The 14,791-nt window shown below is 45.2% G+C and overlaps 1 protein-coding gene across 1 annotated transcript in view; it reads right to left on the bottom strand.

Moving 5' to 3' along the window:
- Positions 1-11,293: 11,293 nt before the first annotated feature.
- LOC308160263 (complement C3-like) overlaps positions 11,294-14,791 on the bottom strand; it is a gene marked incomplete at both ends in the record, with an annotated part of 39,516 nt that continues 36,018 nt past the window's right edge. Inside the window, 3 exons of the mRNA XM_080534181.1 lie at positions 11,294-11,412; positions 12,313-12,507; positions 13,564-13,641. Of these exons, the coding sequence (XP_080390307.1) occupies positions 11,294-11,412; positions 12,313-12,507; positions 13,564-13,641 (392 nt within the window). The remainder of the gene's footprint in view (positions 11,413-12,312; positions 12,508-13,563; positions 13,642-14,791) is intronic.

Here is a 14,791-nt window from a genome sequence, read left to right as displayed (position 1 = left end):
CCGCTAGTGCATGCTGCCCAGCGGGGCCGGGGTTCGTATCCCGGCTCGCCAGATCCAGATATGGTCGAGGCACACGGGAAGCGGCATATTGGCCGGCCGCTTCCGAGGGGGGTATAGGAGTATTTCTGGACTAGGATCCGTCGCGCAACACCGCCCCCGTCTGGTGCTGGAGTAACGGTACTGGGCTCGAGGAGCCAGTCAGTCTAGTCTGCCTGGCGGCCTCCTCTGGGACTGCCGGCCACGGGGTCGGGCGGCGGATCCTTCGCAATAGGCAGGGGATAATTGGATGCTAAGTTGGGTTAAATTGGCTACCAAATTGGGTGAAAAGGGGATAAAATCTGAAAAACAAATTTAAAATAAATAAATAATAATATTACACACTAGACAAATTCAAAAGCGAAAATGCTATAAAACAAGCTAAGAGACAATGAGGTCCGTGGTGTCAAGTGCAAATAAAGACAACAATATTAAGAAAATAAAAACAACCATAATGGGAGCCTAATGGGAGATGAAAAAATAGCCTTTGATTCACAGTCTTTTGCAACTCTTCAATTCAACAAAGGAAGGTTTCTGCAGAGACCCCTCCCCCGTCGATTGGTGTGTGCAAAGTTGACTGTGGAGCTCAGATAAATTATAGTCAAAAGAATCTTGTGTAAAGTTAATCTTGTTGGAATAGAAATAAACTCAATCATAGTTTTTAAGCTGGGGTTGGTGAGGGCCGAATTTGGAAATTCGCTTTTTGTAAATATAGTTTTTTGATGGTAAGGTATGTGAGTGTTTGTATGGTATTACGGAATATCGTGAGTGTGTGTGTAAAATTGTGTTAATGGAATGAGTATTCCTTCCTAATTTGATAAAGTGTAAGTAGACTGTGAAGTCTGTTTTGTAAGAAAGAGCATTATTGTAAAAGATTAAGAAATCAAATCTTCAGAACTGTGGCAAGAAGTGTGTCTTAGACGCCATTGCTCATTGTCCTTTGTCAGCGTCAGCGGAGCAAAAACACGCACGCTCAGGCACGCGCGGAGACGCGGGCACAAAGAGGCCTTTAGATATCTCTGTGAAGAGACCGTGTGAAAAGCATATACATTGTATGAGTATTTGAATGAGAATTAGTTTAGGTAACTAATAGTTAAATTGCATTGAAAGATAATCTTGAAATTGTTGTGTCGTAGAAAATAACATTATTGTGGAAAGCAAAGTATATGTTGTGAGAGACTAATCCCACAGGAGCGGTTTTCCCGAGAGGTTGGACAAAGGAATGTAAAAAAGGAGCCCCCCTCCTTCTTTCTCTCCTGTTCGTTTTCAAATAGACGCGCGCTCACACATGCACGAGCGTCAGGGCTCGTACACACATTGATTCAAACATATAGACACGCAGGGAAGCTGAATTTGATTGTTACATTACAGATAAAGATCAATTCATACACAGACTGTAGTATTTTAAAGATAGAGATAAAGTGAATTGATCATCGGGGTATTTTAAATAGTTTAAAGTTACAGTTAAACATTCATAGACTAGGAAAAGAGGCGAGTTCACGCGCAGTTTACACACGGAGACTCGCGCATGTGCATTGCAGGCACATTCCACACACACAGAGAGAGCGCGAAGCGAATACTGTAGTGCTGAGAGACGGTACCCATACTTTTAATTTCAACCCCTCTCTCTCTGTGATAAAGTTGTGATTGCAGAATCACGAAAGTTTAAGCATTGTTTGTTAGAAGTAAAGATAGATTGTGGGCTTTTGATAGATTCAAAGGAAAAGAGCCAGTCGTTCTGTGAGACATCTGTTGACTGTTTCCTGAGCAGTGCCTCCAGCACAGATATTTATGACCCCCAATAAAACGGCTCTGCCTGCTTGCATAGAATGTTGACAGAGATCTGTAGAGAACATTCATAGAATGATGCTTGTAAATGACTGTTGAATATTACATTACTTGTTTAATTACTAATTGGTTAAAATAATAATTCAGATCATTCATTGTCTGTTTCACAAAACAATTTATTGATTCCACAGATTTGATCAATGTCTGTGACTGTCTAATGAAAAACCATTCTGAATAATAATTCATTTGTTTGATATTTTGATAACAGATAATTGACTCCACAGGTTTTAAATCAATGTATATGATTATATAATGAATAATTCTAACTAATCATTCATTCCTTTCACTTAACAGTTGATTTATTCTACAGGTTGTAATTAATATTTGTAATTTACATCTTTTATTTTAGTTAGAGGGTCCACAGCTTTTGATTAGGAATAGCAGAATAGTTCGTATTGATAGTTGAGCAGTAAAAGGGTTTTTGTAGATCAGTGAATACTTAGGTGTTGACCAGCCTTTGTGATTTAATAATTGTGTTGACCAGAACTGTAATTAGTATTGAATGAGTAATTAAGTGACATATATTCATAAACAATTAGGAAACACATTTAAGTATAAAGTACTTACACAGAGATTAGGCAGGGGATTAGGCACCCCGAACCTAGTCTCTAACAGGCGGCGGTGGAATTGCAAAGTTCCGAGGGCACGTTAAAGCCTGTATATAGTGCTGGGGAGAGGACTGAAGGCCCCCGTGTCTGATGAAGTATGAATGAACATACTACCGTGGTACCGTCTAGTCGGCGCAGCTGTCGCATGTAGGTGTGTGGGCAGTGCGTGGTACGTGGGCGACAGCCCACACCTAGCGGGATGTGAGAGGAAGCTACACCCGTGAACAGGCAAGGCTGGTGTAAACGGTCAAAGTTTCTAGACCCATAGCGAAGTGGGCTAGGGATCAGACCGTCGGTTCCCACCTGGGCGGCTAATCACCGCTACAGGGCCAGTGTTATACATTGGCAGGGGGTCGCTATTGACTGGGTCACCGGCCGGTTGGGTCGCTCAAGAACGTAAGGCCATATGATATGGCAGTAGCGCTCAGCTCAATGTACAGTCAGGCCACCATAAGCTGAAAGCGACGTACAGCTAGTAGGCGAGTGGTGCTTTCTGTGATCAGGGCTCTGAAAAGGAGACGCCTGGGAAGCAGAGAGGCTGAGATGAGATGTCCTTTGGAAAGGACCTCAGCGGAAAGGGTTCCAGCCTGAGACTGCGCCCTGGGAAGAGGGGAGGTCTGAAGGAACAAAGTGTAGATTTAAGTTAATACTGCACTGACATACACAAGAGGCAAATCTGTTGTTCTGGGTTGTAGTGATTCTGTGTGGACAGCTAATACAGTTAAAAGTCAGACTAGCATCTGTTTAGCAGATACGGCAAAAGAAGGTGGGTTGTAAGAAGAGTACACCTTATCTAATATAGAATATTTTCAGCATATTGAGCAGTAGAATGGGGGCAGAATCAAGTAACATGTTAAAGGCTGTTAACAAGGATAGTGGAATATTGGCAACTTTATCCCCTATGGCTATAGTGGAAAAAATTAATCCTCTTGTTAGGGAAATTAGCAAAATGTCTACGAAATGGAATAGCCGTTGGGCAGACATTGAACAGCCGTGGCCGAAAGAGGGCACCTTCGACTTACGAGTTATTGCAACTTTAGAGGTACTTATTAAAACCTATAAAGCAAACCAGAAAAAGGGAAAGATTAGAACAGAGAAACGCAGGTTAGAGTTAGCTATTTTAGATCTATTTAAGGTAGAGGGGCAGAAAATAGCATTAGCTTGGGATGAGAAAACAGCAAAAATGGGAACGGAAAAGAAAAATGAATTGGCCAGAACACTGGAACAGAAATTGAACATTCCATTCACAAACATGTGTCCAGTCTCCAGTCCCCCTCCATATGCTAAGGCACTGGAGGACCATTCCCAGAAGAAGAAGAAGAAGGAGCCAAGGGGAAAAGGGGACGACAGGAGTGACAAGGAAGATGACAGCGAAGATGGCAGTGAAGACTCAAGTGATGACGACAATGCAGATGGAGGCTACAACGCTCAGGTCAGGAAGATTATAGCCACAGCCGAAAAGAAAGGTGGGAGAAGACGCCGGGAGAAAGCGGAAAGAGAGGAAGGAAGACACCACAGACGGCTGAAGGAGCAACGAGAAAGGGAGGAAGAGGAAGATTGTCATCAAATGTCATCAAATAGATTAAAGAACTGTCCAGTGCTGATTCGGGGTAACAAGATGGAATATCATCCTTGGAATCATACAGATCTGTCTGAAGTGATAGAAAAGCTCCCAGTCCTGGAAGATGGTGGACACGCATGGACGACAGAGGTCGACGTGAGACTGACAGGAACGCAAGCGGCAATGGGAGACCTGAAAAGACTCTTAGCTTTTATTGCAGGATTGGATACAATGCAGGAAATATTGATGAAGGCAGGACTTCATAGATATATCAATACATCAGTTTATGATCCAGAGCTCTTCGCAGCAAACAGAGGCAGGCTGTGGAAGGCAATCAGAGAGACTTACCCTATTCACATTCACCCAGACAATATCATTGTGAAGCCACTGGGGGGAGATGAGAATCCCAGGGGTTTTGTTGCCCGTGTGCACTCTCAATGGAGAAGTGTGACAGGGAAGGACGCTGAAGATAACCCCTTAGAAAAATCCATAATCAGGGAAAAAATACAACAAGGGCTTCCTACCCCAGTTAAGGATAAGCTAGCAGAAGTGGTGGGGCTACGACACATGAACAAAGCTGTTTATATAGACCACGTAGCTCATCAAGTTGAGTTATATCGAAAGAATATTCAGATACAGAAGACACAAGACGAAGAGTCACTCAAAATATTGACTCATGTGCAATTGACTGAAAGCAAGAGGAACATAGAGGGAGTGCAGGCTTTAGCTCCACAGCAACAGCCACCTGGGGTGCAGACTGCTACTTACCAGTCCTACTCACAGGGGCCACAAGGGGGGTATCCTGCTACTTACCAGCCATACCCACAGGGGCCACCAGGGGTGCAAGCGGTTCCATACCAGCCGTACACACAGCCTGGCCAAGGACCACCACCAGGGAGATGGACAGCATCAGGGAAGAAGATGCTAGAACCATGTTACCAATGCGGCCAGAATGGACATCTAGCCTGTACCTGCTACAACAGGCCCCAGGGGGGCGCAGGGGGGAGCCAAGGAGGAGGATATTGGCCCCCTGCTACACCTGCTCCAGGAGTGATGAACCCTTACGGAGGCCCAGCAGCTGGCCTATAGGGGTGCCCGGAAGATCCGAGTGGGAGGTGCCAGCTGGTGGTGACAAAGAAGCCTGAAGACGCCACGCACCTTCCTATGTCTGGAGAATATGTGAAGACAATCGGATTCGAGGGAATTAAACAGCTGATTCCTACAACTGAGCTTGTAGACTTAGAGTACAAGGGACAGAGAGCAACTCTGCCAATACTTGTGTCAGAACACACGCCAACAGGGCTGCTAGGGAGAGATGCTCTATGCCAATTGAACTATACAGTAAAATGCACACCTGACGGCTGTCAGGTGACGGTGCCATCCGGTGCTCAGATTCCATCGACAGCCAGAGTGATTTAGCATAGAACAGACCTACAAGTTTTGCCTTTAAAGGGAGCTGATATAGAATATTGGGTTGATGGGTCTTGTTACCGGGTAGGAGAAACTTTGTGCGCTGGGTATTCCTTAGTTAAAGCACAGAATTCAAAGTTTATTGTAGAACAGGCTGAGGCAGTTCCTCAGCCTTGCTCAGCTCAGTTGGCTGAGTTGATTGCCCTCACAGAAGCATGCAACTTGGGAACCGGACGGAGAGTGACAGTGTACACCGACTCTGCCTATGCACATAATGTTTGTCATTTTAATGGAGCTGTATGGAGGGGGCGGGGTTTTAAGAGAACTGATGGTACGCCTATACAGCATCACGCACAGATCATGAAGCTGTTACAGGCCATGATGAAGCCAAAGGAATTAGCCATAGTGAAGTGTGCCGCACACAGGTCTGACTCATCACATGTCACACAAGGTAACAGGGCTGCAGAGGATGCAGCCAAAGCCATTACAGGAGCAGACAAGGCAGGTAAAATTCTTCTGGTCGCACATGAAATGCAATTACAGGGCATGGTCACACTTGAGGATTTATTGATGTTACAGAGCAGAGCAACTACGTTAGACAAGAACGTTTGGCTAGCAAGGGGGGCAAGTCAGGATGACACAGGTCTATGGAGGAATCATGAGGGGTTGGTTGTAGCACCCTCAGATTTATTAGGCATGTTAATACAGGAAGCTCATGGATTAGCACATGTGGCAAGGGGGGAGGTAAGACGCAAGATCAACAAGGAATATGGGTTTTGGAGTCCATATTTGATGGAACAGATTGACCATGCTTTAGGTCAATGTGGGGTCTGTTGGAGAAACAACATCAGAGTGGGTACACCAGTGGTGTCCGGGCATATCCCTACCCCAATTGGGCCACGGGTGGTGGACAGGGGGGTGGATGTACAGAGTAGGCAGGATGTTGTGCCAACAGGTGCCGAGGTCCCCAGAGAACCTGAGAAGGAGGAGCTACGACGAGAGCCAGTGGCAATGCCAGTGTTACAGCCAGTGACATTACCGGCAATGCCTGAAGCCGAGGGGACAGTGGAAAGCTGTCCAGATGCCAATGAACCAGAAACCAACGAAGCAGAGAGTGTTGACAGTCTGGAGGTCCAGCCTGGGAATGTCCAAAGCCTGGACACCTGTGCTACTGGGGATGCTGACGAGTGCCTGCATCATGCTTCAGATGATGCTGAGGGCGACTCCCCAGACCTTGATCAGCGTGGGAGGGGACCAGATGACTGCCTGAACCTCAATGACACTGACAGACGACGACCAGTTAAGAAGAGATTAAAGACTACGCATAGGGTAGTGAAGCAGCAGATCAAAGGGAACGACGGGAATGGACAGCAGATGATAGCATGGCTGGAAACGGTCTTAGGGGCATGGGAAACTTATTTTGCTAAGATAGGAGCACCTATTATAGCAGACATGATTTTTGACTTTCTTAGGAGACAGGGCCTCATTGACTGTTTTTGGAAAATCAGTCACTCAGTCCACGTTGATGAACTTTTCAGAAGACTAGTCCTCACCTGAGGTGAAGATCTATGCATTAATGCATTCCCTTTGTCCTGTGCTTACTGTTGGGGAATTATGTGTTATGATAACTGAATGTCATTATTTGTGTATTGTTTGTTTATTTCTATATCGTATGTGATTGATGTCAGTTGAGAAGTGATGTGGTGGTTATGCAAAGATAGGAAAGAGGTTCTGTTCCTAGCGCAACGAAGAAAAAGCTCCTGACTAGGAAAGGTTATCAATCTGAGACAGCGGTAAAGGTTGTTCTGAAGATGCAAGAAACAAGAAGACATCGGTCGTTGGAAGTTTTTGTGTTGAAATATGTATGATGTACTGTGTTTAGATTAATTTGTATTGTTATTTTTAGGATTCTTTTTTATTGTTGATTGTTTTGTATTTGGTTTATATGATATCTTTGGTTGCTGGTACTGGTGCTGGGTTGGTCTTTATTATTATGTTTCTTGTGTTGTGTGTTGGTGTAGTTTTTCTGTCTGTTGTTGTTTATTTAAAAAAAAAAATCTTTGGTTTCTTAGTTGCAGTCTGTGGGGTTTTGTGTTTTTGTTTTTGTTTTGTGGTCGTTTAGTTTCGTTCCGAGGGGGGAATATGTAGTTTATTTCTACTTAAACACACACACATGCATAGATTGTATATGATATGGGCCTGTATATATGCTGTGGGGGAGTGTTGTGGAATGGCTCTTGTGGTCTGACCTGCCCCCTGACTTAAGGCCATAGTGACATCACAGGTGACTGCCCTCTTGACCATCTAGGTAAGGTGATAGGCTATGGCCTGTGACTGTATTTGCATATTGTGATAAATAAGGGTGAGACCCAAGGGGGGGCCTCTTTACCAGCCCAGCCCAGCAGAGGAGAACAGACACCAGGCTCAGCTATTGGTATATATATCTGTTTTGTACTTTGATTAAATCGTCTTAAACTCAATAACTGTTCTTTGATTCATAACCAACGAAATTAACCTCAATAGTCATTTGAATTTTGTCAGCTACAAAGCGGATGTGTTTACTAGAACATGTAAATGCAATTGCGAATCACATTATTGCATTACAATTTGAATATTGACTCAAATAACGCAGGCAAAAGTGGCAAATGAATATGCTATTTTGGGATTGCAAAGTCATTTGCACATTAGAATGAACTTTTGAATTTCGTCAGCTACCAAGCAGCGCATGACTTTGTCAAATGGCTTTGCATTAACATTTTAATATTGACAGCGAATGTGCACATCGGGTACATGAAAATGAAAATGCAAATCATTAGAATTGCATTTGAATTTGAATATTGTCTGAAAGAATGCATGCAAAAGTGGAACATGCAATTGCAATCTCATATTGCATTAGCATTTGAATTGAGTCAGCTATATGCTTCCATACAGTGCAACAAGATTAAGTAGTTCCTACATTAAGTAAGTGACTACAGGTGGTCAGAATCAGATACCTGGTTGAAAGTAAAATACTTTGAACATCCCTGCATGAAAACACAAAAGGGCATCTAAATTCAGCACATTTATTTATACATTACTTGACACCATGATGTCAATGGGAAAAGAGCGGCGCAAAGCTACCAGCGATCATTTCAAAACAGCGATAATCGAGGCTGTGTTCGTAAAAAACGCTCTGGAAATCTGATCACCACTCATGGAATGCCTCTTATCCAATCAAATTACTTGGTCCCTTTATGACGTTGCACCTAGTGTGCGTTCCGGCACTCTCAGAGCAAAATTACGAACGCAGCCCAAGAAACGAGAGGAGACAAGTCAACTCTGACATGGATATAGCGATTGTGCGCATGCGTCTAACGTCTAACAATTAAGTGTTAAATTATATTTTATTATAGGTTAAAAATACGGGAGATTTAGGGGAAAATATTTAAACGGGAGCACAGCGGGAAAGGAAGGTAAAATACGGGAGAATCCCGGGAAGAACGGGAGGGTTGACAGGTATGGGCTGGATATCTCAGTACGGTGGTAAGGGGTATCAACATTCAAATATCCATGACTTCTTCAACTTGTTTCAGATTTCAATGTATGACACATCATTTTAAAGCTTACAATATACCCTTTCATAATCCGGAAAAAACAGAAAAAAAGATTTTGCCCTAGTTGAGGACTTTTTAACCATGCCCTGTCACATATACTATACCATACAGCAGGGGTCGGCAATTAGGTTTGGCCTCGGGCCAAATTTTTTTTGAGCCACTAGATGGCGGGCCCGATTTTTTTTTTTTTTTTTTTCCTAACACCAGGGGAGCCACCCCTCCTAAATGTCGTTGTTTGGTACCTGTACTGTAGCAATGACAATAAAGACCATTCATTCATTCCATTCATTCATTCATTCATTCATTCATTCATAAGTAATTGATTGTTAAAAAATGTGACACGTTCTAATGCTTTGACTTTTCTTTTGAAAAATGTACACATCGCTAGTCAACTAACACAGCTTGTTTTGTGAGCCTGCTAACAATGTAAAGTAGTGTTGTAGTTAACTAGGTAACAATGTAAAGTAGTGTTGTAGTTAACTAGGTAACAATGTAAAGTAGTGTTCTAGTTAACTAGGTAACAATGTAAAGTAGTGTTGTAGTTAACTAGGTAACAATGTAAAGTAGTGTTGTAGTTAACTAGGTAACAATGTAAAGTAGTGTTGTAGTTAACTAGGTAACAATGTAAAGTAGTGTTGTAGTTAACTAGGTAACAATGTAAAGTAGTGTTCTAGTTAACTAGGTAACAATGTAAAGTAGTGTTGTAGTTAACTAGGTAACAATGTAAAGTAGTGTTGTAGTTAACTAGATAACAATGTAAAGTAGTGTTGTAGTTAACTAGGTAACAATGTAAAGTAGTGTTGTAGTTAACTAGGTAGCAGTCCAATCCATTACGTTGCAGTATTTTGGCTTGACTAGCAAGTTTGTGTTGTGATTCTCAACAACGTTGAAACGTAGTTTCACCCTTTTCCATAGTTTTGAATAATAAATGTGTGGACTGACGATGTAGCGCAGCCTAGCTTATTCTAATAATTATTTAACATACTTTCATTCTGAATGATTCCCCCCTCCTCCCAGACAAGGTCACATTATTATTGGATTGGTTGTTTGCCTGCCGGGTGAAGTTAGCTAAACATTTAACCTGCTAACTAGCAAGAGAAACATCATGTCACTCTCCAAAGGTGTAAAGAGGAAAGTTGACGGTGAAAACAGGGCATTTAAAGAGGAATGGACAGCGAACTATAATGTTCATCCTACCTGGTTTCATCAACGCAAAGCCGTTGTGAGACTCACATCTTCCGTGCTCACAATGTTCCCTTTCTATACATGCGAGTCGTCCTTTTCCTCAATGAATGTGATAAAGACGCACGAGAGGAATCGATTGATGCAAAAAAAAACTTGAGAACTGCCTGCGGATTAAAGTGACGTCCATATAACCAGATATCAAGCAAATACTGACCGATGGGAGATGCCACTTTTCACATTAAGTGAGTACCAAGCCTGTCGTTATTGTATTTAATAACCTAATTGTATTTTGTATATTTTGAATGAATGGCTCATTGTAATTATTATCCCTAATAGCGTGTTTGCTCTGTCGTTTCAGGAGCATAGGCCTATGCACCACCACCCCTCGCATAAGCGGATTACTTTTCTTTCTTTTCTTTTTTTCACCGATTTTGTTGTCAATGTTTTTCAGAATATTAAACTGAATTTGCTTTGTTACTGTTCATATGTGTGTTGCAGTCACATATACGTAAACATTACGTTTGAATTATTTACTGAGCTGGTGTTATTTTTTTCAAACCACACACGGCTATTTCAGCACTACACGTTGTCCACCTACTTATGATTGACTATGAGGGGTTCAGTGTCAGTGCGCTTCGGTGCACCCCGCTGCCTGATTGTCTGTCCCTGTGTCATTCACTCTCAACATGGATAAAAGTACAATAAGCATTATTCAGGTGGAGGTAGATTCTCTATTCGGACAGTATAGGCGCTATATGTGGGACTGTCGGTCGGATATTGTAAAAAAAAAAAAAAAAAAAAAAAAAAGTGGATTCTCAAAATATTCTGCTGGGCCAAATATTATTGGTGATGGGCCAGCAATGGCCCGCGGGCCGCCTATTGCCGACCCCTGCCATACAGTATGTGTATTCTAGGCCAGTGCTGGCTATGAGCAGGGCTCAAAAGTTCTGTCTTAATTTCTGTCATAATAATTTTTGTCCTTGTATGCTAGCAGGTCGTCTGACAACTTGCTAGCGTACTTGCTCGTCAGCTCTGATTGGCTGTCGCCAGTCTTACCAGCGTTTGTTGGCTGGACATTCGGGCAGAGTGTAGTCCTCCCAGAGCCAGGTCTCAGGGAAGTTGGAGCGGGCTGTAATGTCCCTGGCGTCCATGAAGCCATCGTCATCGTCACCTCCGCAGGCACGGGGAGAGAGAAAGAGGGAAGTGAAAAGAAAGAGGATTAGCACTTAACGCTTTGACGCAGTCTGTCTATTCGAAACGTTAGATCCTTTCTGCCTCTCTCTCTCTGTCTCTGTCTCTCTCACCCTCACCCTCTCTGTCTCTCTCATTATCTCTCTCTCTCTCTGTCTCTTTCTCTGTCTGTCTGTCTCTCTCTCTCTCTCTCTGTCTCTCTCACTCTGTCTCTTTCTTTGTCTGTCTGTCTGTCTCTCTCTCTCTCTCTCTCTCTCTGTCTCTCTCACCCTCACCCTCTCTGTCTCTCTCTCTCTGTCTCTGTCTCTCTCACCCTCACCCTCTCTGTCTCTCTCATTATCTCTCTCTCTGTCTCTTTCTCTGTCTGTCTGTCTGTCTCTCTCTCTGTCTCTGTCTCTCTCTGTCTCTCTCACTCTCTCTGTCTCTCACCCTCGCTGTCTCTCTCAGTCTCTTTTTCTGTCTCTTTCTCTGTCTCTTTCTCTGTCTCTTTCTCTGTCTGTCTCTCTCTCTCTCACTCTGTCTCTTTCTCTGTCTCTCTCTCTCTCTCTCTCTCTCTCTCTCTGTCTCTCTGTCTCTCTCTCTCTCCCTCTCTCTTTCCAAATCATCTGTGCTACAGTGAAAAAACAGACCTTTGATTTATGTTTAAAACATGTCTTGTGTTCATCATTTCTGTTGATTAAACACACGTCAGTCGTGTGGAGCCGTGACGTACACACTTTAACATGAATACAAAGGTCTTCTTTTTTTACCAGTGTACCCTCTTCACCCTCCCTCTCTCTCTCCCTCTCTCCCTCTCTCCCTCCCTCCCTCCCTCCTTCCCTCCCTCCCTCCCTCTCTCCCTCTCTCCCTCCCTCCCTCTCTCCCTCCCTCCCTCTCTTACTGCGGGCCAGAACCAGGGCGGGGTGTTTCAGTTCGACCTTCTTGTGCTCCAGGGCCTTGCAGCAGTGGAGGAAGGCCTTGAGGCACGCCGGGCCGTCTGTGATATACTCGCCGCGTCGCTCGCAGGTGAAGTTCTGCGTGTTGTCCTTCATACCGTCTACGCAACACTCTCTCTCCAGGCCGCGGAAAGGGCTCTCTGTAAGGGGTGGAGAGGGAGGGGTGGAGAGGAGGAGAGGGAGGTGGAGAGGAGGAGAGAGGTGGAGAGGGAGGAGAGGGGTGGAGAGGAGGAGAGGGGTGGAGAGGAGGAGAGAGGGGTGGAGAAGAGAGGGGTGGAGAGGAGAGGAGAGGGGTGGAGAGGAGGAGAGAGGGGTGGAGAGGAGGAGAGGAAAGGGGAGGAGAGGAGAGGAGAGGGGTGGAGAGGAGGAGAGAGGGGTGGAGAGGAGGAGAGGGAGGGGTGGAGAGGAGGAGAGGAAAGGGGAGGAGAGGAGAGGAGAGGGGTGGAGAGGAGGAGAGGAAAGGGGAGGAGAGGAGAGGAGAGGAGGAGAGGAAAGGGGAGGAGAGGAGAGGAGAGGGGTGGGGAGGAGGAGAGGGGTGGAGAAGAGAGGGGTGGAGAGGAGGAGAGGAGGAGGGGAAAGGGGAGGAGAGGATAGGAGAGGGGTGGAGAAGAGAGGGGTGGAGAGGAGGAGGGGAAAGGGGAGGAGAGGATAGGAGAGGGGTGGAGAGGAGGAGAGGGTGGAGAAGAGAGGGTGGAGAGGAGGAGAGGGAGGGGTGGAGAGGAGGAGAAAGGCAGGGGTGTTAACAGCTTATTGCAAGCAAATGGACCCTAAATTAGGATGCCCAAGGCATCTCAAATTCTGGGAAGATACTCAATGACTTGTTTTAAATAATTTTTTAGATGATTTGAGCGTCACACTTCAAACATGCCTCCTAAGGGACCATTGACTTGCATTGGGTTTCGGTTGAAAATGCTAACAATTAGCAGTTAGCTAGGAGTGCCCAGATAAACAGGAACTACATGTGGAATGAAGTCTGTCCTTGTCCACAGAACCAAATGTGTGATTTTGTCATTAAGGCTGAACTATCCCTTTAACTATCCCTTTTACTATCCCTTTAACTATCCCTTTAACTATCCCTTTTACTATCCCTTTAACTATCCCTTTAACGGTGAAAAAAACGGTGATTTGATGGTCAATTGACCCAGAAGCTGATTCGTCCTCAGACCTGTCAATCTTAGAGCGGAACTTCCTCTTACCGAGCCGGTCTTTGGCCTGCCTCAATACCAACGACCTCCTCCTCCTCCTGGCTTTGGCTGGGCCGGGGCACTTGAGGTCTGGAATGAGAAGAACACACAGAGAGGTTTGCATAGATCTGAGCTGAGCAAGGTGAGTGTCACAGATCTATGGAACAGTTACTAAAGCCCCGAGACTACCCACAAGACCCCAAGACTACCCACAAGACCCTAAGACTACCCACAAGACCCTAAGACTACCCACAAGACCCCAAGACTACCCACAAGACCCCAAGACTACCCACAAGACCCTAAGACTACCCACAAGACCCCAAGACTACCCACAAGACCCTAAGACTACCCACAAGACCCCAAGACTACCCACAAGACCCTAAGACTACCCACAAGACCCCAAGACTACCCACAAGACCCTAAGACTACCCACAAGACCCCAAGACTACCCACAAGACCCCAAGACTACCCACAAGACCCCAAGACTACCCACAAGACCCCAAGACTACCCACAAGACCCCAAGACTACCCACAAGACCCTAAGACTACCCACAAGACCCCAAGACTACCCACAAGACCCCTAAGACTACCCACAAGACCCTAAGACTACCCACAAGACCCCAAGACTACCCACAAGACCCTAAGACTACCCACAAGACCCCTAAGACTACCCACAAGACCCCAAGACTACCCACAAGACCCAAGACTACCCACAAGACCCCAAGACTACCCACAAGACCCTAAGACTACCCACAAGACCCCACGACTACCACAAGACCCCAAGACTACCCACAAGACCCTAAGACTACCCACAAGACCCCAAGACTACCCACAAGACCCTAAGACTACCCACAAGACCCCACGACTACCCACAAGACCCCAAGACTACCCACAAGACCCCTAAGACTACCCACAAGACCCCACGACTACCCACAAGACCCCAAGACTACCCACAAGACCCCATGACTACCCACAAGACCCTAAGACTACCACAAGACCCCAAGACTACCCACAAGACCCCACGACTACCCACAAGACCCCAAGACTACCCACAAGACCCCAAGACTACCCACAAGACCCCAAGACTACCCACAAGACCCCAAGACTACCCACAAGACCCTAAGACTACCCACAAGACCCAAGACTACCCACAAGACCCCACGACTACCCACAAGACCCCTAAGACTACCCACAAGACCCCAAGACTACCCACAAGACCCCACGACTACCCACAAGACCC

Source organism: Nansenia antarctica (assembly GCF_963989245.1).
Source record: "Nansenia antarctica genome assembly, chromosome: 6".
NCBI classification, from domain to species: Eukaryota; Metazoa; Chordata; class Actinopteri; order Argentiniformes; family Microstomatidae; genus Nansenia; species Nansenia antarctica.
The sequence above is the reverse complement of the archived record's forward strand: the minus strand, read 5'-3'. Positions and strand labels throughout refer to the sequence as shown.